At 40.5% G+C, this 27307-nt stretch overlaps 1 protein-coding gene across 1 annotated transcript in view; it reads left to right on the plus strand.

The window, feature by feature from the left end:
• CAMKV (CaM kinase like vesicle associated) overlaps positions 1-27307 on the plus strand; it is a 1209710-nt gene that overhangs the window by 1151680 nt on the left and 30723 nt on the right. The window contains exon 10 of the mRNA XM_044078939.1: positions 10440-10527. Within this exon, the coding sequence (XP_043934874.1) occupies positions 10440-10527 (88 nt within the window). The remainder of the gene's footprint in view (positions 1-10439; positions 10528-27307) is intronic.

Consider the following 27307-nt stretch of genomic DNA (forward strand, 5'->3'; position numbering starts at 1 on the left):
CAGAGCACGCCAAGGAATAACTACACATAATTAAAGGAAAACAGCAAGAAAATGCTCAACAGAGCACGCCAAGGAATAACTACATGCAATGAAAGGAAAACAGCAAGAAAATGCTCAACAGAGCACCCCAAGGAATAACTACATGCAATGAAAGGAAAACAGCAAGAAAATACTCAACAGAGCATGCCAAGGAATAACTACACATAATGAAAGGAAAACAGCAAGAAAATGCTCAACAGAGCATGCCAAGGAATAACTGCACATAATGAAAGGAAAACAGCAAGAAAATGCTCAACAGAGCACGCCAAGGAATAACTACACATAATGAAAGGAAAACAGCAAGAAAATGCTCAACAGAGCATGCCAAGGAATAACTACATGCAATGAAAGGAAAACAGCAAGAAAATGCTCAACAGAGCACACCAAGGAATAACTACACGCAATGAAAGGAAAACAGCAAGAAAATGCTCAACAGAGCACGCCAAGGAATAACTACATCCAATGATGTTTGCCTCAATAGCAAGCAAGCCCAGAACTATCTGTTTTTCTCTTCAGCACCAGAGGAAGGTCAGTAAAAGCAGCTAGAAACAGTGCAGGATGAACTCAATATGAAGCAAAATAAATCAAAGGTCTTAGCCTGGGTGGTTTTGGCTTCATTAGCAGACAGATCTAGTTCTAAAATTGAATCTGTTCTGACTTTATTATGCAAGAAATAGTACTCAAAAGATAAGGTTCACTTTATCATTTTAGTATTTTGTGTATTCACATACATTATCCCACTAGATGGTACCATGTTTGCAGACCAAATATGTATTTGTTGATGCAGTGCTTATTTTTAGAGCTTGCCCAAACCAGACGAATCTTGTTCTCCAGTCTGATGTCTAGCAGAGGCTGTTCAGCATGTGCTGAGTTGTTCATATCATTGTGCTTTGCTAGCCAGTTCTAGTGGAGTAGAGCCTTGAATGTGGCTTAGATGACCCAGATTTAATTAACAGATTGCATTCTTGGAACTGGCACAGAGGATGTGTGTTCCAGTTCCAGAGAGGCATAGCCACATATATACAATTGCATGTCTTTGGTGAAAAGGGTGGAAAATGCAGTTTAGGGGTGGGTGTGTGATGCTCCAAGCCACCACATGGCAGGAGCCTTCAATGAGCAAATGCAGATGCATGGGGAAGGCATAATAGCCCACACTATGATGCAGGTTATGTGTCCCTTGCCTAAGTGATGGCACCTCCAGATGACTGTTGCCTTTGTAGTTAATGGGATGACTCCCACCACAACAGAATTTGAAGATGCTATGGTCATTAATACAACAGATTTGTGAAAAACAGTATATAAACCAAGAAACTTTGATCTCTTTAGAAAAAGAAGCATCTCAGGAAGTGCGAAAATGTAAACAACAAAACCTAGAGATATTTCAAAAGTATAAAAAAGAAATATGGACATGGGGAAGGAAGAGAGATTTGATATGGTGCAATATTTATGCAAAGATGAAAGCCAAATTAATCAACATAAATAAGGCAGCCCCAAAGATATTCGAAAAGAAATACAGACAAAGGCATCCAGACATGGAAAATTTCACAATAAAAAATAATATTACAAAGAGGGAATGTAGAAGAGAAGATCAGTAAAGCAGAAGTTAAAAAAATAGAAAGTTAAGTTATGGAATGCTTGCGAAGTGAAGGATTTGGTGTAGAAGGTCTAACAGGTTACATCACAGCTTGATGAAACAAGTCCCCAAATTAAGGAGGAGCAGGAAGATCAGAAGACATCTGAAGAAGAAATATGGACATGGGAAAGAAAAAGACATTTAATATGGTGCAATATTTATGCAAAGGAGAAAGCAAAGCTAATCAATACAAAAAAGAGCAGCACCAAAGATATTTGAAGAGAAATACAGACAAAGGAATCAGGTCATGGAAAACTTTACAATACAAAAAATAAGAAGACAAAGAGGAAAAGTAGAAAAGGAGATTAGTAATGGTGAAGTTAAAGAAATAGAAACTGAGGTTATGGAGTACCTTCAAAGTGAAGGACTCAGTGTAGGAAATCTAATTCAGAAAGCACCACAGCAGGATAGAGCAATGGACCTCCAAATTACTGGGAAACCAGTGGAACAGGAAGCAATTGATCAGGTGCCATAGGGAGATATTTTTGGAGCCTTCCACAGGAGACCAGTATAAACGTTCACTTGAAGCTGGACAGCAAGGGAAGGAACGGGAAACTGCTGAAATTCTGATGCAGTCAATGTTGAGAAGTCATAGGCCAGTGAGTTCCCATATGACAGAGCAACAGATGGCACAGGATGAAATTGATGAGACTGTATCACAGGAAGATGCTATACAACTTTCTATGGAATGCCCGCAGGAAACGGAAAACAAAAAATGTACCCTCCATTTAGAAGAAAACGAGCTAAGAATAGAGTTGCTTGATTTAATAGAGATAGACATATTAAGTTCAATGAAATAAATAGACTGCAGAAGGTCAATAAAACCCAAAAAGTCAGAAGTTTGATAAAACAAATGAACACAGTAATTAGGACTGTCGATAGAGATCCATGTGATATAACAGAAGTAAACAGGATATATTACTGAACTGCTAAATTAATAACTGATAACGTTCTACCACGAGAACACAGGGTAGTGAGAGAAAGGAAGGGAAGAAATTGAATACCATCATGGAAATATCGAATAGAGAAAACTATAAAGCAATTAAGACAAGAAGTGTCACTGTTAGAAGAGTATAGAAGAGGAATAGATCAACAAAAATACTTAGAAAGATACATCTGATAAAAGCAATGTACAGTATTAGAACAGATCAGGATCTATCATGCACTATCGCAAATAAACTAAAAATCTCAGCACAAGCAGATACACAGATAAGTATAAAGGAAAAGTACAAAGTAAGGATTTTATTAATCACCCAAAAAAGTTTTTTTACAGAATTGAGAAACAAGGTGAAAAAAAATTGAAAGACAACCAAAAAAAGAAGAAATAGATTAATTTTGATGAAGTATTTATAAAGATCCTGGGGAACATAACAAAGATGCTAAATGCATAGAAGAAGTAAAAGAAAGAACAAGAAGTTTAAAGGTACAGGATATGAAATGGGATGAAGTAACAGCCAGAGAGATTGAAACAAAGTTAAGAAAAGCCTCTAATTGGGAAACACCAGGCCCAGATGCAGTACCTAACTTCTGGTTAAAAGTATTAACATCTTTGCATGAAGATTTAGCCACGAGTAAGAATATTTATATGCGTACCCCAAACAGACACCAACTTGGCTAACAACAGGAAAAACAATGCTCCTACTTAAGGGTGAACCTGCAAGCTACCCTAAAAATTATAGGCCAATAACTTGCCTTCCAATGTGTAAACTATACACTGGAATTTGTGCCAACAGAGTTTATAGTCATTTAGAAGAGAATTCAGTTATGGAAAACAGAACAAAAAGGCAATAAAAGAAATGCAAATGGAACAAAGGATCATTTCTTGCTAAATAAAGTCATACTGGAGAACTGTAAAAAGGGGAAGAATCTAAGTATTGCATGGATTGACTACAAAAAAGCATTTGACAGTACCCCCACATCGATGGATAAAAGAGTGCTTAAAAATATGTAAGATGCACCCTACACTGATTGATTACATTATAGTGACAATGAAACAGTGGCAGACCACTTTGCAGCTAAGCCTTGATAAAGGGCAAATTATTATCACAGGGATAAAAATTCAAATGGGGATATTCCAGGGTGACTGTCTGTCACTGTTGCTCTTTTGCCTTGCCCTTAACTCATTAATGTCTGCTTAACAGAGTAGGTCATGCTATAATGTGTCTCCCAGAAAGCAAAAAAGTGTAAAGACTTCACATTTTCTCTTTGTCAATGATTTAAAACTGTGCAGCTCATCGGATGAGGAACTGAAAGCACAACTGCAAGTAGTTAAAACTTTTTCAGATGATATAAGAATGTCATTTGGTCTTGATAAATGTGCAAAAGCAACCTTTAAATCAGGAAAATTGCAGCACTAAAAAAACATCAGTTTGGGACAAGAATGTGATATAAAAGAACTCGAGCAAGAGGGAGTGTATAAATATTTGAGAAGCAATGAAGGATCAACAATAAAACATGAACAAATATAAATAAAACTTAGTAAGAAATATTTAAAAGACTTAAATTAATCCTGAAAACAGTGGTGACATCTAAGAACAAAATTAAAGCTATAAACCAATTTATTCTCCTAGTCCTAACTTACAGTCTTGGAGTGATTGACTGGCCCCAAAAGGTGTTGGATCAATTAGACAGGAAAACAAGAAGGATGCTTCATGCTCATCAAATGATTTATAAAAATCAAGTGCATACCAAGATTACATATTCTCCATTCCGAAGGAGGTATGAGCCTTCTTGAAACTGATTAAATGTATAGATCTGCAATTGTGGGACTCCACCTACATCTACTGACCTCACAAGATCCAAATGTAGTGAAAGTTTTGAAACATGCGGAGAATAAATCTAAGATGATTTCTTTGCTTAGTCTAGCAGAAGCACGTTGGCGTTAGGCAGGAATGGAAATCAAACCAGAAGTAGATAAAAATCAGGCAGCAACTGAATGTGCCAAAAAACAAAAGAAAGAATGTAAGGTGAAGAACCAGATGAGAAGGCAAGAAATGTGGAAAATGATAAATATAGTTGCAAGTACAGAAAACTCCTGGAAGAACCTCATGTTGATCAGGATCGAACACAGGAATGGTTAAGGAAAGGCGAATTCAAATCAAAAGATGAAAGGTTAATATTGGCGGCCCAAGATAATGGGATTCATACATGTTGGTTTACAAAGTGCACTGAACATGTGGGAGAAACAGACAAATGTAGGTTTTGTAAAACAGAATTGGAAACAGTCGCACACCTCGTTGCTGGTTGTGATATACTAATAGCAGAAGGACTGTATACTGAAAGACATAATAATGTGGCAAGACTATTGCACTGGGGATTGTGCAAACATTATAATACTGAAGTAGCTGAAAAACACTGAAAACATGAGCCACAAAGCATCGCAGAAAATTATGACGTTTATATCACATGGGATCACCCATTACCAACAGTTCAAAAGACAGATGCTAGACAACCAGATATAGTGGTCCATGAAAAGAAGACAAAAGTAGCATTGATCATTGAAATCACCACACCCAGTGACTACAGTGTCTTGCGTACAGAGAGACACAAAGTTATAAAATATCAGGATTTGCAGGCAGAAATGACAGCAATGTGGAAGAAAGATACCCAGATGATTTCAATAGTAGTAGGAGCAATGGGTCTTTTAAAAAAGAATCTACAATCATATTTAGATATGTTACCAATATACGTAATTCTGTACAAATTGTAGAAGGAGTCATTACTAGGCACATTGTGGGTGCTGTGATGAGCACTTCTGGCTAATATCAAAGACTGAAACAGTAATAATTTCATGAATTCTAATCATGGTTTGACTTAGGAATGGGGTCCACTCCCATTATGGGATTAGAAACCCAAAAGATTTGGAGAAATTAAAAAAACAAGAGAATGAATGGATAGAAGTCCAGTTAGGGAAGACTTGATGGTCAACAGGCAAGGGTGCAAAAAAAAAAAAAACACAGAAATATACAGATGTGATTGCTGCTATTGGCAGCCACGGTGGGTAAATTACATATTAAGGCTTTTAAACAACAACATTTGTTTGACTTCATTTCAAAATTGTAAGAGTCAGATAAAATATCTTAAGTGCAGTTTGTTTCTGTGGTGCATACCCAGGTCAGGATTAAACTGCACCTAGTTTGAGGTTTGTGGCCATGTTTATTTAGAACTTTCCAAGTAGAAATGGGAAGATTCAAGCAGGTGAACAGTGGTGATGTTTTGGAAGTTGTACACCAAGCACTCATGAGAAGAACTATTAACCGTAACCTACTCATAGCTAAATCAAAGGTAGTGGTAAACAAGTTAGTAGTAGCTTGCAAGTAAATAATTGAGAATACATTATTAAAGCTGAAGTTTGACATTTAAGGAAAAAAACAAATAGGCACTGTCCATGCTAGCATACCCCTCCCCTTATTCTCTATATAGCTATCTCAAGTGCACTATCATTTCTTCACACTCTCCCTCTCTTTACCCATTACTACTAACGACCTTCTCTCCTGACCTCCATCTCAGTTACTCCCAGCCTTCTAACCTTTACTGCTATCACTTTTAACTTTTTAAATGTTACTTCCCATATTCCATTCATTTTCCTCTTATATGCTACAACTTCTGCAACATCACTGCTATTGCCTCTTAAAGCCTTTCCTAGCTCGAATATCTCTGTCATTATCTGAGTGCTAAGCATTTTATATTAACCCGTACTTCTATGTCAGCTATAGCTGTACTATATTGTAATTAGTTTATTATGTATCAAGAGCGTGTGTATATATTCCAAATGTACTACTGTTAAGACTTTTTTTCCTCCCTTTGTGCTGTATATACTCAAAGTGTGCCTTGTGATGTAATATATATTCTATTTTTGTTTTCTTGTAGAGCTTTTCTCCCCGGCCTCCGCTGAAACTGGGCTCTGCTTGGCCCAGTGGACTTTCCCAGTAAACAAATGCAATAAATAAATAAAGAAAGAAAGAAAGAAATCTTGGCTACAAGTCAAAATTAAATGTTAGTAATACAAACAAAGACCAGCATAGTTTCTATGATACGTTGTGTGAGCTGCAAATGTTCATGATTCTGAACTTATCTGGTATGTCTAAAAAGAATGTTTCATACATGACCGGTACTTACTGTTAACCAGCAGCTGGCACACTACTTATCTGTTACCTCCCACACATACTTACTTCATGCAAGTGAATTCTTCCACTTCTGTAAAACTAACACAGCTACTAAAAGTTTATTCTTTGTATCTGACATACTTTCTGTAATGAGTTTCCTTTTATATTGTTTGTACATGGTTCCAAGGGCCATTTTTGCCTGTGTACAAAACGTAGTGTACTATTTCATATGGCATGTTCTTTTTTTATTCCCACAGCTGACCATCAGCAAACACCAGATCTCCTTCTCATTTACCAGGCCAACTAGACCCAACTTAGCCTCCCCAGGATCTACTCCAGCCATGTCTGGAGCTGGTGAGGAAATTAAGGATGCTGGTGCCCTAACTCACATCCCTTCACAAAAGCCTTGTCTGCTCTATGATCTTGACTTTGAGTGGTGCATGCAGACCTCCACACATGTGCAGCCTCCTAGCTTAGCATGCACACTGCCATACACGGGCAACCTCCCAGGTAAGCATGCGCACCTTTACAAATATGTAACCTCCCAGCTAAGCATCCATACCTCCATACATATGAAACCTCCCAACTAAGCGTACACACCTACACACATGTTCAACCTCCCAGCTAAACATGCACACCTCCACACATATGAAACCTCCCAGAAAAACATACACATCTCCACACATGTGCAACCTCCCAGCTAAGCATGCACACCTCTACACATATGCAACCTCCCAGCTAAGCATGCACACCTCCACACATATGAAACCTCCCAGCTAAGCATGCATACCTCCACACATGTTCAACCCCCAGCTATGCATGCATACCTCCATGCTTCAACCTCCTAGCTAGCATGCACACCTCCACATGTTCAACCTCCCAGCTAAGCATGCACACCTCCACACATATGAAACCTCCCAGCTAAGCATGCACACCTCCACACATATGCAATCCCCCAGCTAAGCATGCACACCTCTACACATATGAAACCTTCCAGCTAAGCATGTACACCGTCATACATGTGCAACCTCCCAGCTAAGCAAGCACACCGCCATACATATGCAACTTCTCAGCTAAGCATGCACACTGCCACACTTGAGCAACCTTCCAGCTAAGCATGCACACCGCCACACATGTGCAACCTCCCAGCTAAGCAAGCACACTGCCGTACATGTGTAGACTCCCAGCTAAACATGCACACTGCCACACATGTGCACCTCCCTGCTACGCAAGCACACATCCACACATGTGCAACCTCCCAAATAAGCATGCATACCTCCACACATATCCAACCTTCCAGGTAAACATGCACACATTTACGCATGTTCAACCTCCCAGCTAAGCATGAATATGTCTATACTTCAACCTCCTAGCTAAGCATGCACATCTTCACACATGTACAACCTTACAGCTAGGCATGCAAACCTCCAACACATGTCCAACCTCATAGCAGAGTATGCACACATCCAAAACATGTGCAACCTCCCAGCTAAGCATGCACACCTGCACACATGTGCAACCTCACAACTAAGCATTCACACTTCAAAACATGTGCAATCTCCCGGCTAAGCATGCATGCATCCACACAAGTGTAACCTCACAGCTAAGCATGCAAACCTCCATACATGTGCAACCTCCCAGCTAAGCATGCACTCCTCCACACATAGGAAACCTTCCAGCTAAGCATGCACACTGCCACACATGTGCAACCTCCCAGTTAAGCATGCACACCACCATACATGTACAACTTCCCAGCTAAGCATGCACGCATCCACACATGTGCAACCTCCCAGCTAAGCAAGCATACCTCCAAACATGTGCAACCTGCCAGCTAAGCATGCATACCTCCACACATATGCAACCTCCCAGCTAAGCATGCACACCTTTACACATATGCAACCTCCCAGCTAAGTATGCACACCTCCACACTTATGAAACCTTCCAGCTAAGTATGCATACCTCCACACATGTTCAACCTCCCAGCTACGTAGGCATACCTCCCTACTTCAAGCACCTAGCTAAGCATGTACACCTTCACATATGTACAAAATCACAGCTAAGCATGCAAACCTCCAGCAATTGTGCAACTCATAGCAGAGCATGCACACGTCCAAAACATGTGTTCCCAACTAAGCAAGCACACCTCCAACACATGCAAAACCTCAGAGCAGAGCATGCACACCTCCAAAACATGTGCAACCTCCCAGCTAAGCATGCACACTTCCAACAGATGTGGAACCTCCCAGCTAAGAATGCACACCTCCACAGATGTGCAACCTCCCAGCTAAGCATGCACACCTCCACACACGTGCAACTTCCCAGCTAAGCATGCACACCTCCACACACGTGCAACCTCCCAGCTAAGCATGCACACTTCCAAACATGTGCAATCTCCCAGCTAAGCATGCACACCTCCACACACGTGCAACCTCACAGCTAAGCATTCACACCTCCACACATGTACAACCTCCCAGCTAAGCATGTACACCACCACACATGTACAACCTCCCAGCTAAGCATGCACACTACCACACATGTGCAACCCCCAGCTATGCATGCACACCACCACACATGTGCAACCTCCCGGCTTAGCATGCACACCACCACACATGTGCAACCACCCAGCTAAGCATGCACACCTCCACACATGTGAAGACTCCCAGCTAAGTGGATCCCTGATCGTGCAGCATGAAGCTCACCAGGATTATACTCTGCTTATTGCAGGAAGCTCAGGCTGCCTCCCAACACCAGGAGGGGGAGCTGTCATAATCTGCTCACTCCCATCTTTCCCCTGTGGCCTTTTCAGAGCCCATGCCAGTAATTCAACACAGGTTGTCTGGTGTGTATTAAGTGCTTTACCCTCTACACACCAGGCCACGGGATGGCATGTTTTGTTTCATGACCCATTGGTAAGACAGAACTAGTAGTTCCCTTACTGCAGATTAACCTAGACAACCTGAAATGACTGTTAACTACTCTACCTGGGCAGCTGAGGTAAAAGTACTTGACTTTCCAAATTTAGAATCTATCTGAAGAAACGTATTCAGACACAAAGAGAAGGGTTGGGAGGGTGGCCTAATGGTTAAGGTGTTTGCCTTACAAACACAAGGTGCAGGGTTTGAGTCTCACAAGGGATAATTGGCTAGGCTTAAAATGGCTTGCAAGGGCAGTTAGCTTAGTACTAATCTATGAATTATTTTTTATTTTAATTTGAACTCAACCTTTTACTATAATTTAACACGGTATTGTACTTTGACACATAAGTAAATGGCATACTATACCATTAACACTCACATTTTAAATGTGCATACAGCTTTAGTATTAACTATTGCTTGATAGTCAGAGCATTAATAAGGGATGCTATTCTTGCTCCAAAGGTAACTTATTCTCCATGTGACAAAAGTTACATATTTAAAATACAACAGCATCGAAGTACTGGAATGATGATTTTACAGGACACTGTTTTATTTTATAAGGAGCAAGTCATTAAGACTACGAGATTAATAGTTTGTTTTTAGCTCAGATATGTGTTTATTGTGGGGGATGGGCTGCAACAGGAAAAATGTGAAGTATTACTTCAGTGGTACCAACACAGAAGTCAGTGAAAGAGAGAGATGAGTACCTATAACTGAATGTTTCATTGTCTTGTGCTTTATACACAGGATTTCTGGAAATGCAGCTTCGAGTAAGAACATTAAAGATGGTGTCTGCGCACAGATTGAGAAGAACTTTGCCAAGGCAAAATGGAAGGTAAAACAAACTAGGCCTTGCAAAGAAGGCAAAGGACAAAATAAGTTTTCTTTGAGAATCAATGTTAAAAGGCTGATTGGACCAGATTTCTTTGTTTCCCTGTTGTTCTGCCATATTCTTTATAGGATTTCTAATAATAAGGCCACCTGTGTGGTTTGAATGTTCCCCCAAAAAAGTGGTGGCCAACTTTGTAACACACACATCTTTAGGAAAATACTTTTGTTTATTATTCATTTTCTGCATTCATAAGTGTATCACATGCTCTCATTCATAAGTGTATCACATGCTCTCATTCATAAGTGTATCACATGCTCTCATTCATAAGTGTATCACATGGTTCTCATTCATAAGTGTATCACATGCTCTCATTCATAAGTGTATCACATGCTCTCATTCATAAGTGTATCACATGCTCTCATTCATAAGTGTATCACATGGCTCTCATTCATAAGTGTATCGCATGCTCTCATTCATAAGTGTATCACATGCTCTCACAGATCATTTTTTTTTACTTTCTCAGCAACTCATGATGTTTCTAAATCAGCTAACTGCAAAGCGATGTGCAAAAGAAGTTGTTTGTTGATAGTGAGGGAGTCTAAAAGACAAAGTTGTTAGTAGTAAAGCAGAACTCAGTAAAAGTGAACAATTCTTTATATAAATGCAGAACGAGATATTAACGCAGAGGAGAAAACTGGATGTTCATCGTGTTTTGCTGGCTGGCAGGCTACCCGCAGTCGGCCAGAATTCCAAAGTTTAGGTCCGGCATCGGTTGCTGTCGCCTCTTCCCTGATGTCAGTGCGCCAGGGGTATAAAAGATGCAGCCGATGCCATTTTCTTCAGTCTTTCTTGCTGTGCGGTGCCCGAAGCAAAAGCAGTTCGCAAGTGCCAGTCGGCCGACTCCTGAGATTTTCAAATCCGAATTTCAGAACCAAAGTCTTCATTAAAGCTAAGTACCCCGTTGGGGAAACTTTTTTCTTGCTCCAGACTGATGTCAGAAAAAGTTAACTATTGTATTTCTTGTGGGAAGCAAATACCTCATAAGGATTTTCACTCTTACTGTATTCCTTGCCGAGGCCCTCATCACAACATTGCTAGCTGTCGGTTTTGTGCTAGATTTTAACCAACGCACTATTAAGCGTCAGTTCAATTTTGCATTTCATTACTTTGGCCAATGATTTAATTATATAATGCCATCGGAAAAGCCGACAACCGGAGTTTACAAAAAATGCAAGGACAAGGAAAAGGATAGGAATCCGAGGTCCAAAACCAACGACGAAGCCTCCGTTAGGCCAGTCGCCGGTTCACCGGTTCTCAGTGAGGCGCTTTCGCAGCCCCTGGTGCCCGCTACCTCAGAGCCACAGGCCGCTTTCAACTCCCACGTGGAGCCGACTGGGCCTCTGGATACTCAAGGTATTGGACACTAGGAAATCATTCCCTCAGATGGGTCCAGAGCCGCTAAGCAGGCATCGGCTTCTGAGGGTGTCTTCAGACCTACACAATTATATGTTAAGCCATCTTCAGCTCCAAAGACAAAGACTAAAGCAGCTCTAAAGACAAAGAAACAAGTACAGCATTCTTCTACTCAGACTTCCATGCCTTAAAAACAGGTGCTTAAAATGGCCGAAGACCTAATTACCTTGATCAGGGGTTCCCATCCTCCTCCTGATAAGAGGCCTAGGCAAGAGACAGAATATGATTCTTCTGATCAGGTTTCTATTTCTTCTGATTCCTCTTCTGAACAGGATTATTCCATGCTTCCCTATGAGGACTCTGATGCTGAAGAATCCATTCCTTCAGCTTCTCCTCCTGAGGATTATTCTTTTGGGAAAACCCTGCATACCATGAGGGAGCATTTCCACTGGGAGAGCCAAGATTATTCTGAATCTAAGAAAAGGCTCAGAGACTTTCTGCTACTTCCTCAGCACAGACCCCTTGCTATTCTACCTGTTCTAGACATTGTAAATGATGTATTTTCAGAGTCCGGCCTGTCCCCTGACTCTTTACCCCCTGCACCTGCTAAGCCAGACAGATACTACAGGGTCCCGGTTTCTCATAAATTCCTATATAAAAACCCCGCTGCTGACCCAGAAACTATACCTCAGGGTCCCAAAGGGGTCAAAGCTTCCAGTGCAAAAAACCCTGTCCCCTCTGATAGGGATTCTAGGGCTCTGAACAGATGGGGGAAAAAAGTTTACACTTCTGCTAACTTGGCTGTAAGGGCTTTAAATTGTCAGTTTCATATGCTTAAATATCAGCAATATTTAATGTCACTGCTTAAACAGAAATTGTTGACAAATACTGAATGTTCAGAGAACAAGGAAATGCAGGATTTATTGCATGCAGCTGAACAAGTGGGAAAGCACACTTTGCAATGTGGTTGTGATTCACTGGAGGCCTCCTGCAGGGCCGCTGGTACAGGTTCCGTTATTAGAAGGCATGCTTGGTTAAAGGAACAGAATCTGCCTGATCATGTTAAAGCAAAATTATTAGATGCCCCATTACAGCATGATACTTTGTTTGGTACTAAAGCAGAAGAGGTGTTGAAAGAAATGGAGGATAAAGCAAAATCCATGCAGACAGTTAAGGATTTCTTACAGGTACAGCCACCCAGATTTAGCAGAAATTGGCCTTCTAAAAATTGGTCCTTTACAGTGGCAGACAGACCACAAAGAGGCAGATACAGGCATCCCAGAGGCAGATCTCAGCCCCAAGGCTCATACAGGCCTAAACAATGGGGTGCTCCTACCTCCAAAAGTGGAGAAGACAAATCACAACCTTACAGGAAACAGTCCCAATGACTTTCCTCTGCCAGATCCAAGCACTGTTCTTTTGGCAGCCCCCTTAGGGGGAAAACTAGCACTTTTTTCATCAAATTGGCAAATGGTTACCCAAGACAAATGGGTCTTGAACATAGTGTTCCAAGGCTACAGGTTCCATTTTCACACCCTACCAAGGTCAAAAGGTATGCCAGACCTGCCGCACAATCAATGGGCAGAAGCACAAACGCAAATTACAGCCCTCATGGACATGAGGGCCATTCAACAAGTACCACAACAAGAGCAGGGGCAAGGATTTTACTCCAGACTTTTCTTAGTGCCCAGAAAGGACAAAACCTGGAGACCAATACTGGACCTGTCTATACTAAATACATTTCTGGAAGTTCCAAAATTCAAGATGTTGACTCTACAGCAGCTACTGCCCATGCTGGGCAAGAAGGCTTGGCTCGTGGCTTTGGACCTAAAAGAGGCATACCTGCATGTCCCAATCAGACAGTCTTGCAGAAGATACCTCAGATTCATTGCTGGCTCAATGCACTACCAATTCTCTGCACTGCCCTTTGGCTTATCTACTGCGCCCAGGGTCTTCACAAAATGCCTGGCACCAGTAATTGCGTTTTGCAGACAAAGAGGAATTCAAATATATCCCTACTTGGACGACTGCCTTATTCAAACAGAGAACAAGGACATTCTACTAAAGCATCTGGCTTTTGTAAAAAGATTACTAATTGGCCTAGGGTACACAGTAAACGAAAAGAAATCAAAACTAGTGCCCTCTCAAGAGATAATATTCCTGGGTGCAAGCTTAAATACAACTGCCCAGATGGCTTATCTCACGCCAGACAAACAAAAAACAACTGACTTCTTACTTGAAAAAATTGGCAACAAAGACCCACTTATCTGCAAGGAAAATCCTGCAAGCCTTGGGTTTCATGGCATCCTGCATTCTACTAATTCCATATGCCAGACTGCATATGAGGAAACTACAATGGTATCTAAAAAGTGTTTGGACTCAGCATTGCCACAGCCTGGAGACAGTAATTACACTCATTCCCTGCCTGCAACAGGAGTTTTGATGGTGGGCAGAGGCCTGTCACCACAACAAGGGTCTGCCATTCAGTTTACCCACAGCCAGACAGACACTGACAACGGATGCATCAGATTATGCCTGGGGGGGGGCCATATGGCAGGAAAATGTATTCAGGGCACATGGCCTGCAAGCCAGATGCATCTTCACATCAATCAAAAAGAGAAGCTAGCTGTTCAAAATGCCCTGACAGCTTTCAAGGATCTACTTCATCCAGGACAACTACTGATAAAGACAGACAATACTATGGTCATGTGGTACATAAACAAGCAGGGAGGTACATATTCCTACCCCCTCTGCAGACAAGCAATGACCTTATGGGACACAGCATTGACTTATCAAGTTCACCTGCAAGCACAATTCCTGCCAGGAAAAACAAATACTCTGGCAGATGAACTAAGCAGAAACCTCATGGATCCCCACGAGTGGAAACTGGATCCACAAGTCTTCAGCATGATAACAAGGAAATTGGGATGCCCAGACATAGATCTATTTGCCTCCCCTCACAACTGCCAATTGCAGAGATTTTGCACAAGGATTTATCACAAGCAAGCATGGAGAGTGGACGCCCTATCCTTCAGCTGGAAAAATCTAACAGTATATGCTTTTCCTCCACTGCCTCTCCTTCCCAGGGTACTCCTAAAGGTCAGACAAGAGAAGCCAGAAATGTTACTGATTGCACCACACTGGCCACGCCAGCACTGGTACCCAATCCTAAAGAGCTTGTCTCAAGGTCCAGCATGGATGCCAACTCAGGACCTTAAATCTGGCAGCATGGCAGATAATGTAGCCATTCAGAACACTCCTCTTTCAAAAGCTGTTATGGATGTTATCTTGGAGGCCAGGAGGCCCAGTACCAGAAAATCTTATGCAGAAAAATGGAAAAGATTCTGTGCTTGGAACCAGGAACAAGGCATTGACACGTGTGTACCAAATATCCCTCAGATTTTACAATACCTAACTGAGATGCTGAACAAAGGCCTTTCTTTCTCATCAATTAAGATTCATGCCTCTGACATTTCAGCCCATTACAATACGGAACCACCTATCTTTTCTCATCCTTTGATAAAGCAGTACCTCAGAGGGCAGAGGGACCAAAAACCTCAGGCCTCCAAGGAGTGCACCAATTCCGGCATGGGACCTCAATTATGTCTTGGAAATACTCACACTGCCTCCTTTTGAGCCAGCCTCAACAATGGATATAAAATTCTTATCCTGAAAAACAGCTCTGCTCCTAGCAATAACCTCTGCAAGATGAGTCTCGGAGTTACAAGCACTCATGGCTGTGGAACCTTTTATCATTTTTCATCCAGACAGGGTTTCTCTGAGGACAAACCCAACATCTATGCCTAAGGTGGTGTCCAGTGTGGCCCTCAACCAAACCATTCACTTGCCTACCTTTTATCCAAACCCACAGAACAAGGGTGAGAAAATTCTGCATTCTTTGGACATACACAGGCAGTTACGCTTCTACTTGGACAGAACTAAAGCTTTCAGAAAGACCGAGCAACTTTTAGTGTCATATGCTGCAGGATCACAAGGAAAGGCTATCTCAAAACAGACTGTTTCTAAATGGATAGGCCATTGCATCCATTTCTCCTATTTTCAACATGGCAAATCAGTGCCTAAGGGCATTAGGCCTCATTCTACCAGAGCAGCAGCCACTTCAGCAGCCTTCCTCAGAGGAGTACCACGCAAAGACATCTTAGAGGCTTCAACTTGAAGTTCAATGCACACTTTCACAAAGCACTACCACTTACCTCTTTACTCTAAATCCGGAGCAGGCTTTTCCACTGCAGTTCTGCAGGGCCTCATAGCCTCTCCTAATCCTATTTAGCCCAGCCACCCATCCTCAGCTTTGGGATTCAACCCAAGAGTAATGACTGCAACAGTGAAACACGATGAACATAGTACAGCTGTGTAACTACCATAAATGTAGATGTTCGAGTGTATTCACTGTTGCAGTCCAGGTTACCCACCCACCACCCCCCTTTTCTTTGCTGGGATTTATCTGCACTTCTCTATCCTATACAACCTTTTTGGTGTACTTGCTTGTAGATGAAGGAAATGTTATTTTTGTGCATGCATACTTATAGGTATATTTTTCAGCCTACCAATTTGGGGGCACCTGACATCTGGGGCAAGAAAAACTGAAGAAAATGGCATCAGCTGCATCTTTTATACCCCTGGCGCACTGATGTCAGAGAAGAGGCGACAGCAACTGATGCTGGACCTAGACTTTGGAATTCTGGCCGACTGTGGGTAGCCTGCCAGCAGGATAACCCAAGAGTAATGACTGCAACAGTGAATACACTTGAACATCTACATTTATGGTAGATACACAACTGTACTTTCTGCTACCAACAGTAGAAAGGCAAACTGCTTGGGCTTAAGAATATTCTGAGCAACCACTCAAACAAGTTATGTATTTTGGTAAAGAAGTGACAAGATTGTGAGTAATTTGGACAGACAGAGTAAAGGGTTATAGACGTTCACAAGGCAGAATAGGTTTAGCTGTAATAATGATTCTTCTATACATACTATGATGTATTATGAGTTATGATCAAACTTCCTAAAGGAGAAGAACCCTTTAGAGAGCGCTGCAAATATATGACAACTTCATGTGGAGGGGGAATTGTGGAGAATAACAAAGCCCAGGTTAGGATCTAGAGAGGAAGAATGGGGTGTTAGCATGCTGAAGGCACGTGGTGGCAAAAGGGCCATAAGTGGGTCAAATGAAAAAGAAATTGATAGCACTGGGTGGGGAGTTCATACAATCAAAGATTCATGAAGACATGCAAAGACAATGGATTATATTTTGATAGTGATGAAAGTATTGAAAAGTCAGTCAGGAATGTGAAGCTAGAGAAGTTCAAAGCAGGAACATAGGCCACGTGTCCACAAAATAGCAAATGAAAGATACTGTAAAACCGAAAGGTCAGAAAGAATTTTTCAAGATGTAAGGTGGAATTTGGGTAAGAAGGAGGTGTGTGATTACTGACTAGAGCTGCAGGATGTGAACACTGGCTTGAAGGACAACTGGAGAGGTAAGAAAAATTAAACAACAGGAGGGGGACAAAGGGGGGGGGGGTCAGACTCACTGGTTGCAGTCATTACTCTTGGGTTGAATCCCAAAGCTGAGGATGGGTGGCTGGGCTAAATAGGATTAGGAGAGGTTATGAGGCCCTGCAGAACTGCAGTGGCAAAGCCTGCTCTGGATTTAGAGTAAAGAGGTAAGTGGTAGTGCTTTGTGAAAGTGTGCACTGAACTCCAAGTTGCAGCCTCTAAGATGTCTTTGGTTGGTACTCCTCTGAGGAAGGCTGCTGAAGTGGCTGCTGCTCTGGTAGAATGAGGCCTAATGCCCTTAGGCACTGATTTGCCATGTTGAAAATAGCAGAAATGGATTAGGTTCCAGTTTTTACCATTAGAGTTGAAGAATAATAATTCACCAGCTGAATTCTTGGTTTTAACAGTTTGCACTAGCAATTTTTTGGAAGACTGAAGGGATTTTTAAGTTACTGTAGGGGGTAATAATATTTTTCAGTATGGGTGTACTGTCTGGTTGGTAGAAGATTTTGTGAACAGCTATTAGTTGGTTATATTGCAGTTGATAGGTTAGGAAGGGAGAAGGTAGATCAAATAGGATAAATAGATAACAAAGGCAGTTTCAGAAGGTAATGTTGGCAAAAAGAAAATGCGCAACAGACAGAGCAGCATCTTTGGATAGAAACCCGGGAGGTACATACTGGAGTAATAGGGACTGTACCAGTATATAACATGTAGACTGAGAAGGACATGTCTCAGGTGAGAGTTGTACCATTGTAGATGTGGGACAGAGGAGGTATTCTATATGATGTACTTATAAGGAGGCTGTAGGAGTGTGAGAAAAGGTTGAGGAAGGTAAGGAAAAAGGTGAAGCATGTCCATTAGTTCAGGGTTTGACATGGCCCTATAGGTCAGGCATAGGTCACCTCTGAACAGACGGTAAGCGACTGAGAAGAGCTGGAGCTTTTTTAGTCATGCTTCATAGGGTAATTGTTTAAGGCCCTTAATCCTTTTAGTGAGGTACTTCTGTGGTCTTTCTAGTTGTTGCAGGTGTCTAGTGAGGTACATCCCAAATGGGGCATTGTACTCTATTATGGGCCTAATGAGTGAGGAGTAAAGGGGCACAATCACCTCCTTGGATTTGGATGAGAAACCCTTTGTGATCAGGTGTGCCACATAGAAGGATTTCCTGACCGTTTTGGCTATGTGGTTATCAAAGGAGAGCATGCTATCTACTTGGGTACCCAAGTCCCTAATTACTTCTTCTGTACTTAGTGGATTCCCATCTATGTGGTAGTTTGCAGGTACCTTGTTTTTCCCATATATATATATATATATATATATATATATATATATATATATATATACACACATTTAGGTGTAACAGTGAGTTGTGCAGTGTACTGTTATAGTTTGAACATCACACTTACTTTTTCAAAGTTTCTGGACTCACAAAAAAAGATAAACCCTAACATGACAGCACTCCATGTACTTGTAGGCACTCCTATATTAATAAACTGTATAACAAACTCAGGAAAATAATGAGAAGTTGCAAGAAATCTCTATGCCAGTACCTCAAAACCACACTGAAAAATGTCAGCAAAGAACTTAAGAGCACTATTACAACTGTAAACCACAGTATGAACTTAAGGTTGCTACATATACCAAAGGAAATTACAGATTTTCCTTTGGTTATGTTGGAAATTAAGAAATAATGTTCAACAGTACACTGATCGTATTAATAATAATAATAATAATAATAATAATAATAATAATAATAATATCACACACATTCCAGTACTACAGATAAACTAAATTAGAAGACAAATGTAGTGCTAACATTACCCCACTTACCCACATTGTTACCTCCATTATCCCTGAAATGTTAGATTCCCCTGAAATCACTATGAAACAAATCTTACAATCGCTATCAAAGACTAAAATTAATACATCTATGGGGCAAGATAACATACCAGGCTGTATTCTCATTAGTGCCAAGTATGTATTATCTGAGCCACTGCTCTCATTAGACCACGTGGGCACTATCAGAGCCATAGCTCTCATTATTGCCAAGTGTGCACTATCTGAGCCAATGCCCTAATTAGTGCCAAGTGTGCACTATCTGAGTCACTGCCCTAATTAGTACCAAGTGTGCACTATCTGAGCCACTGCTCTCATTAGCACCAAGTGGGCACTATCTGTGCCACTCCTCTCATTAGTACCAAGTGTGCACTATCTGAGCCACTGCTCTCATTAGTACCCCAAGTGTGCATTATATGAGCCACTGCACACATTAGCGCCAAGTGTGCACTATCTGAGCCACTGCTCTCATTACTGCCACATGTGCACTACCTGACCACTGCTGACATTAGTACCAAGTGTACACTATCTGAGCCACTGCTCTCATTAACACCAAATATGCAGTATCTGAGCCACTGCTTTCATTAGCTCCAAGTATGTACTACTGAGCCACTGCTCTCATTAGTACCAAGTGTGCACTATCTGAGCCACTGCTCTCGTTAGCGCCAAGTGTGCGCTGTCTGAGCCACTGCTCTCATTGGTACCAAGTATGCACTATCTCAGCCAGTGCTCTCATTAGTGCCAAGTATGCACTATCTCAGCCACTGCTCTCATTAGCACCAAGTGTGTACTACTGAGCCACTGCTCTCATTAGTATCAAGTGTGCACTCTCTGAGCCACTGCTCCCATTAGTACCAAGTATGAACTATCTGAGCCACTACTCTCATTGCCAAGTGTGCACTATCTGAGCCACTGCTTTCATTAGCACCAAGTATGCACTATCTGAGCCACTGCTCTCATTAGCGCCAAGTATGCACTATCTGAGCCACTACTCTCATTAGTGCCAAGTATGCACTATCTTTACACTGCTTTCATTAGCTCCAAGTGTGCACTATCTCAGCCACTGCTCTCATTAGCACCAAGTGTGTACTACTGAGCCACTGCTCTCATTAGTATCAAATGTGCACTCTCTGAGCCACTGCTCCCATTAGTACCAAGTGTGCACTATCTGAGCCACTGCTCTCATTAGCGCCAAGTGTGCACTATCTGAGCCACTGCTTTCATTAGTGCCTAGTGTGCACTATCTGAGCCACTGCTCTCATTAGTACCAAGTGGGCACTATCTGAGCCACTGCTCTCATTAATTCCAAGTGTGCACTGTCTGAGCCACTGCTCTCAAAGCCAAATGTGCACTATCTGAGCCACTGCTCTCATTAGTGCCAAGTGTGCGCTATCTGAGCCACTGCTCTCATTAATGTCAAGTGTGCACTGTCTGAGCCACTGCTCTCAAAGCCAAGTGTGCACTATCTGAGCCACTGCTCTCATTAGTGCCAAGTGTGCACTATCTAAGCCACTGCTCTCATTAGCACCACGTCTGCACTATCTGAGCCACTGCTCTCATTAGCACCAAGTATGTACTATCTGAGCCACTGCTCTCACTAGCACCAAGTGGGCACTGTCTGTGCCACTCCTGTCATTAGTTCCAAGTGTGCACTATCTGAGCCACTGCTCTCATTAGTACCAAGTGTGCATTATCTGAGCCATTGTTGTCATTAGTGCCAAGTATGCACTATCTGAGCCACTGCTCTCATTAGTGCCAAGTATGCACTATCTGAGCCACTGCTCTCATTAGCACCTATTGGGCACTGTCTGTGCCACTCCTGTCATTAGTGCCAAGTATGCACTATCTGAGCCACTGCTCTCATTAGTGCCAAGTGTGCACTATCTGAGCCACTGCTCTCATGCCAAGTGTGCACTATCTAAACCACTGCTCTCATTAGTGGAACCAAGTGTGCACTATCTAAGCCACTGCTCTCATTAGTGCTAAGTGTGCACTGTCTGAGTCACTGCTGTCATTAGCTCCAAGTATGCACTATCTGAGCCACTGCTTAAACTGTTCAGCCTCAGCCTATCCACAGGATTTGTTCCTTAGTCCTGCAAAACAGCCACTGTGCCTGCCCTACACAATGTGGACCCTCTACAGACCTAGGCAACTATGGATGCATCAGCCCTGTATCTCATCTGCTATGATTTGTGAGTAGCACTATGATTTTAGCCCACAGATTTAGCCTAGCTCCTCCTAGATTTATGATGTTCCTCATAACGTCAGACCTATATATGAGTACATGCATTATTAAATACATAAACTAAGCCTATAAAAAATTCACTACCATTAACTAGATGGAGTTTAGAATATAAACATGTTCTATTGTGAAAAATAAGAAAGTGCTCCTCTTTTTTGACCCTCTGTTATGATTTTTAAATGCCTGTACTATAACTTTCAATGCTTGCAGATTGAGAGGTATTTATATAAAGCTATGGAATGTATCATAGCAGAAACATTTTAAAGTTCGTATAGTCAATTTAACTGCTCTAGACCCCACAAAGTTTGTTTTTTTAAAGGGTAGATTCTGTCTCCTAAACACAGTAAACTAATTGAAAAGGTTACAGAGGGAGTGGACAGAGGTTTGCTTTTGCATGCTGCTTATCTTGATCTGGCCAAGTCTTTTGACGCTATATTCATAAGTTGGTATCACTGAAAAATTAGAAAAAAAATTTAAACCCCTATGATGTCTACTGAATTGCAAATTGGCTGTCCAACAGATTCCAAGTTGTGAAAGTTGCTGTCACTCATAATGTAGCATTGTAACTAATGGGGTATCACAGGGATCAGTGCTGGGCTTTCTCTGAATGTAACACTGTAACTAGTGGGGTACCACAGAGATCAGTGCTGGGCCCTCTCTGAATGTAACATTGTAATTTGTGGGGCATCACAGGGATCAGTACTGGGCCTTCTCTGAATGTAACATTGTAACTAGTGGGGTACCACAGAGATCAGTGCTGAGTCTTTTCTGAGTGTAACGTTGTAATTAGTGAATTATCCCAGGGTTCAGTGTTGGGGCCTCTCTGTATGTAACATTGTAACTAGTAGGCTATCACAGGGATCAGTGTTGGGTCTGCTCTCAATGTAACATTGTAATTAGTGGGATATCACAGGGATCAGTACAGGGCCTTCTTTGAATGTAACATTGTAACTAGCGGGGTACCACAGAGATCAGTGCTGGGCCCTCTCTGAATGTAACATTGTAATTTGTGGGGTACCACAGAGATCAGTGCTGGGCCCTCTCTGAATGTAACATTGTAATTTGTGGGGTACCACAGGGATCAGTACTGGGCCTTCTCTGAATATAACATTGTAACTAGTGGGGTACCACAGAGATCAGTGCTGAGTCTTTTCTGAGTGTAACGTAATTAGTGAATTATCCCAGGGTTCAGTGTTGGGGCCTCTCTGAATGTAACATTGTAACTAGTAGGGTATCACAGAGATCAATGCTGGGCCCTCTCCTGTTTGCCATTTATTTTGCAAATATCCAAGTCAATATCCTAGAAGTATAGTTGACCAAGTTTGCTGCTGACTGCAAGCTGGGCACTATTATCTGCACATCCACTGATACTAAACTGCTCCAAAAAAAGGATTGGAATATCTGCATTCCTGATGACTGAAAACAGCCTCAAGCTACAATCAAAAGAGTGCAGCATAGTAGATTTTGGCAAAAAAGCTGCTTCCATCTCATATGTTATAAGTGGTACTTCTCTTCAAATAGGTACAGGCATAAGAGATTTGAGTACTTATATGAATAACTCTCTCTCAATCAATCAGCGTGTTTCCACAATTGTCAGGAAATCATTCTGTCTGGCCTAGTTAATTTCCAAAGAAATATCCTCAAGATCCAAACACCTTATCTTACCACAGTACTCTTCCCTTTTCAGACCCATCATCGAATACAATACCCCCTTTGGAGTGTTCAAATCCAAGCATGTTGTTCAGCTAGAGAAGGTCCTATTGATTTTTAACCAAGAAAGTTAGACCTAAAAGTCTTCATCTAGCCTGATAGATTAGCACATGACTCTTTCTACTTAGAATTCTGTCAGCTGCTCTGAGTTAAACTGTATCTCACTTTTCAAGCCAAGGAAGACCCAGTCCTATTTGACCTATTTTTCTTTGCAAAACCAGTGGCTCTACAAACACCCACACCAGGGAACTAAATCTTCACCAGAAAGTAAACAAGACCCGCTGGAGGGATAGCTTCCTAACTCGACATATTCCCAACCAGTGGAAGATGTTACCACTATAGGTCAAACAAAGTACTATTTTGTCTGCCTTTAAGGCTAGTCTTGGTGATTGGATTCATAGACACCATTTTACCTGAGAGTTACTATGTACATCCTTGCTTAATTTAGGAGGGGAGCACTGTTAAGTCCCTGAAAACAATGGCAAGACTATTTAAATGTGTCTGCTTAAGGGTGTATATGGCTAGGCATCTTACAGTCCTTGTAACTGCTTGCCTAGTTTTGTTCCTACATTCCTATTGAAAGAGACACTAACAAAATGTACATATATTTTACAGTTCATGCTTTATTTTGTTGCACTGATCTGTAGGTGTTCTGTCATTCCTCATAAAAAGTGTCCGCTGCATTCCCCAGTGTTACAGTATGGGAGTCATGTGACTATACCTCACTTCCCTGTGAAGGATACCAGGAATAGCATTACCACTCTTTAGAATTTTTCCTCTTTTTTGAAAGAGTCTTCTATCCCTCATGCAGTATACCTGTGTTTTATGCATTAAGAGGAGAAGATGCTTTACATATAATGTGGTGGTGGTACTGCATAGCTGACAATCATGGATTTCGGGTACACATCAGAGGTGACCTAAGGATGCTGAGCTTTGTTTACACACCAAAGTCAGTCCCTATCCAACTTTCATTCACACACTAGATATACAGCACTAGTGACAATGCTCCTTGTCTTAATTAATTCATCCCAGTACTTTCTTAGCACAGCAGGCAATGCACCATGCCTGCCAGCCAATGGGGAGGTCTGCATGAGGATTCAAAAATGTCCAAGCCCTCTGCTCCCAAGAGGATGAGAAGAGAGTTTCTTGGTTTGAATTTCTCTGTCCAGCATAATGCCAATGAAAGGATAAGAATTAGTCAGCTTCTCAAGGGAGCATAAAGTTATTTTTAGTCGTATATGTACTTCTTCAGAATATAACATGACACTTTATGTTCTATATTTATGTTGCATTTTATGTTTTCATAACTGGGTTAACCTGCTTGGCAAAGCCCTTTGTTTAAAGAAGAATTTACAAGCAAAAAATAATTATAATGCAAAAGTTCATGAACAAGTTTGATTCAGTAATATATAATAAAATACATGAGGCAAACTACTTCAGGTTTAGTAATGGTGACAGAAGTTATAGTCATGACTGAATGTAATGAACATGCAGGAACATACCCAGATTTATGTTTAGGCAGTAGGATTCAAGTCACAATTTCCCATTTTGTCAGTTAGAATTCAGGTTTTTCTCTATTTACATATAAGCAGTAAGTGTTTGAGTAAGAGCAGGAACGAATAATGTAAGTAGAGAGGGGGGGGGACATGTGGGGGCCATAGGAAAATAAAGAAAGTACAGAGTGTAGCAGAGGAAGACGGAGAAATACAAGGTGTGATGTGAGAAGAGGAAAGCAGGTGGTAAAAAGGGTGTTATAAGGTAATAGTTGGTGGGAATGGAGTATACAGAGAGATGCAGGTAGCAATGTAAGTAGAGGGGTTGGGAATGGAAGGAAAATATATGACAGAATAGTGTATGTAGATAGAAAATGAGACTGGATGAAGTTTGCAATAGTGGCAGATTTACAAATATGTGGTATCAGAGGTAAGGAAAACTATGCTTGTCACTATTAAAAGAGGAAAGTAAAGCTAATGGTATTATTTTGTGATTTGTGCTGCATTTGGGTAACATGAAACGGTGGTACTAAGGCTGAGATAGTGAGCATTGCACAAAGTTTAAAAAGAACAGGATTGAATTACGTGTGTAAGCTGTGCAATCACCATCACCTGATTTTGAGATGGGCTTGGTATGTCTCAGCACCTACTAATTTATTGACTAAGGTTGCCTTGTGTTTCTGAGCTGCTTTACTAAGCCATTTAGTGTTGAAGTGATGGATTGGATTGGGGGAGATGATTTGGCCTTACTTAACTGCACAACAGATGTAAATACTCATCTCTGACTGCCAAGACATCTTTACTTCCCTCAACAAATAGGTCAAACAAAGCAGTCTAATTCTAAACAAAAGATAATAAAACTACAGATAGTCCACAGGCAACAGTGAACCACCATGCGTCTGAGTTTATTTTTATACTCATCTAGTTAAGTTGCTTGAGTATTATAGAGTTTATTTTTATACTCATCTAGTTAAGTTGCTTGAGTATTATAGAGTTTATTTTTATACTCATCTAGTTAAGTTGCTTGAGTATTATAGAGTTTATTTTTATACTCATCTAGTTAAGTTGCTTGAGTATTATAGAGTTTATTTTTATACTCATCTAGTTAAGTTGCTTGAGTATTATAGAGTTTATTTTTATACTCATCTAGTTAAGTTGCTTGAGTATTATAGAGTTTATTTTATACTCATCTAGTTAAGTTGCTTGAGTATTATAGAGTTTATTTTATACTCATCTAGTTAAGTTGCTTGAGTATTATAGAGTTTATTTTTATACTCATCTAGTTAAGTTGCTTGAGTATTATAGAGTTTATTTTTATACTCATCTAGTTAAGTTGCTTGAGTATTATAGAGTTTATTTTATACTCATCTAGTTAAGTTGCTTGAGTATTATAGAGTTTATTTTATACTCATCTAGTTAAGTTGCTTGAGTATTATAGAGTTTATTTTTATACTCATCTAGTTAAGTTGCTTGAGTATTATAGAGTTTATTTTTATACACATCTAGTTAAGTTGCTTGAGTATTATAGAGTTTATTTTTATACTCATCTAGTTAAGTTGCTTGAGTATTATAGAGTTTATTTTTATACTCATCTAGTTAAGTTGCTTGAGTATTATAGAGTTTATTTTATACTCATCTAGTTAAGTTGCTTGAGTATTATAGAGTTTATTTTTATACTCATCTAGTTAAGTTGCTTGAGTATTATAGAGTTTATTTTTATACTCATCTAGTTAAGTTGCTTGAGTATTATAGAGTTTATTTTATACTCATCTAGTTAAGTTGCTTGAGTATTATAGAGTTTATTTTTATACACATCTAGTTAAGTTGCTTGAGTATTATAGAGTTTATTTTTATACTCATCTAGTTAAGTTGCTTGAGTATTATAGAGTTTATTTTTATACTCATCTAGTTAAGTTGCTTGAGTATTATAGAGTTTATTTTTATACTCATCTAGTTAAGTTGCTTGAGTATTATAGAGTTTATTTTTATACTCATCTAGTTAAGTTGCTTGAGTATTATAGAGTTTATTTTTAATTACCTTTTGATTACTGAGTTCGAGCCCTGATTCAGTTGGATCTTTTTTTAGCTTGTTCCAGAAAACATGAATGAGTAATAGTAGGCAAAGAAGTAGTTTAGAGTCCAGATAATAATATTAAACATGCAAAAACATTAGAACAAGTTTGTAGAAGTCTGTCTAATATAATGGAAGTATAGCTAAAAAATTTGGACCACAACAAGGCTCACGGAGTGGTGTGCTATGTACTATAAGTAAAAGGCTTCAATATGCACCTCACAAAATAATGTTTATTAACCAAGCAAAAACGGTCAAGTGCTTTCATCCCTCACAATGGGACTTCCTCAGAACCATTTAAACAATTCATCACATGATATAAGTAGTAAAATTCAAACGTGATACAAGTCAACCATTAGTACAAATTAGTAAAACAGCAAATTTAAAACTACATCATCAAATAGTAAAGCATAAAATGCAAATCTGGCATGAAGGTCGTGTATAAATCACTACTGCAAAATGTGCGAAAAAAACGAAAGTACTCTAACCTTCCTA

This window comes from Protopterus annectens, chromosome 7.part1 (assembly GCF_019279795.1).
Source record: "Protopterus annectens isolate FY-2018-M chromosome 7.part1, PAN1.0, whole genome shotgun sequence".
Taxonomy (NCBI): Eukaryota; Metazoa; Chordata; order Ceratodontiformes; family Protopteridae; genus Protopterus; species Protopterus annectens.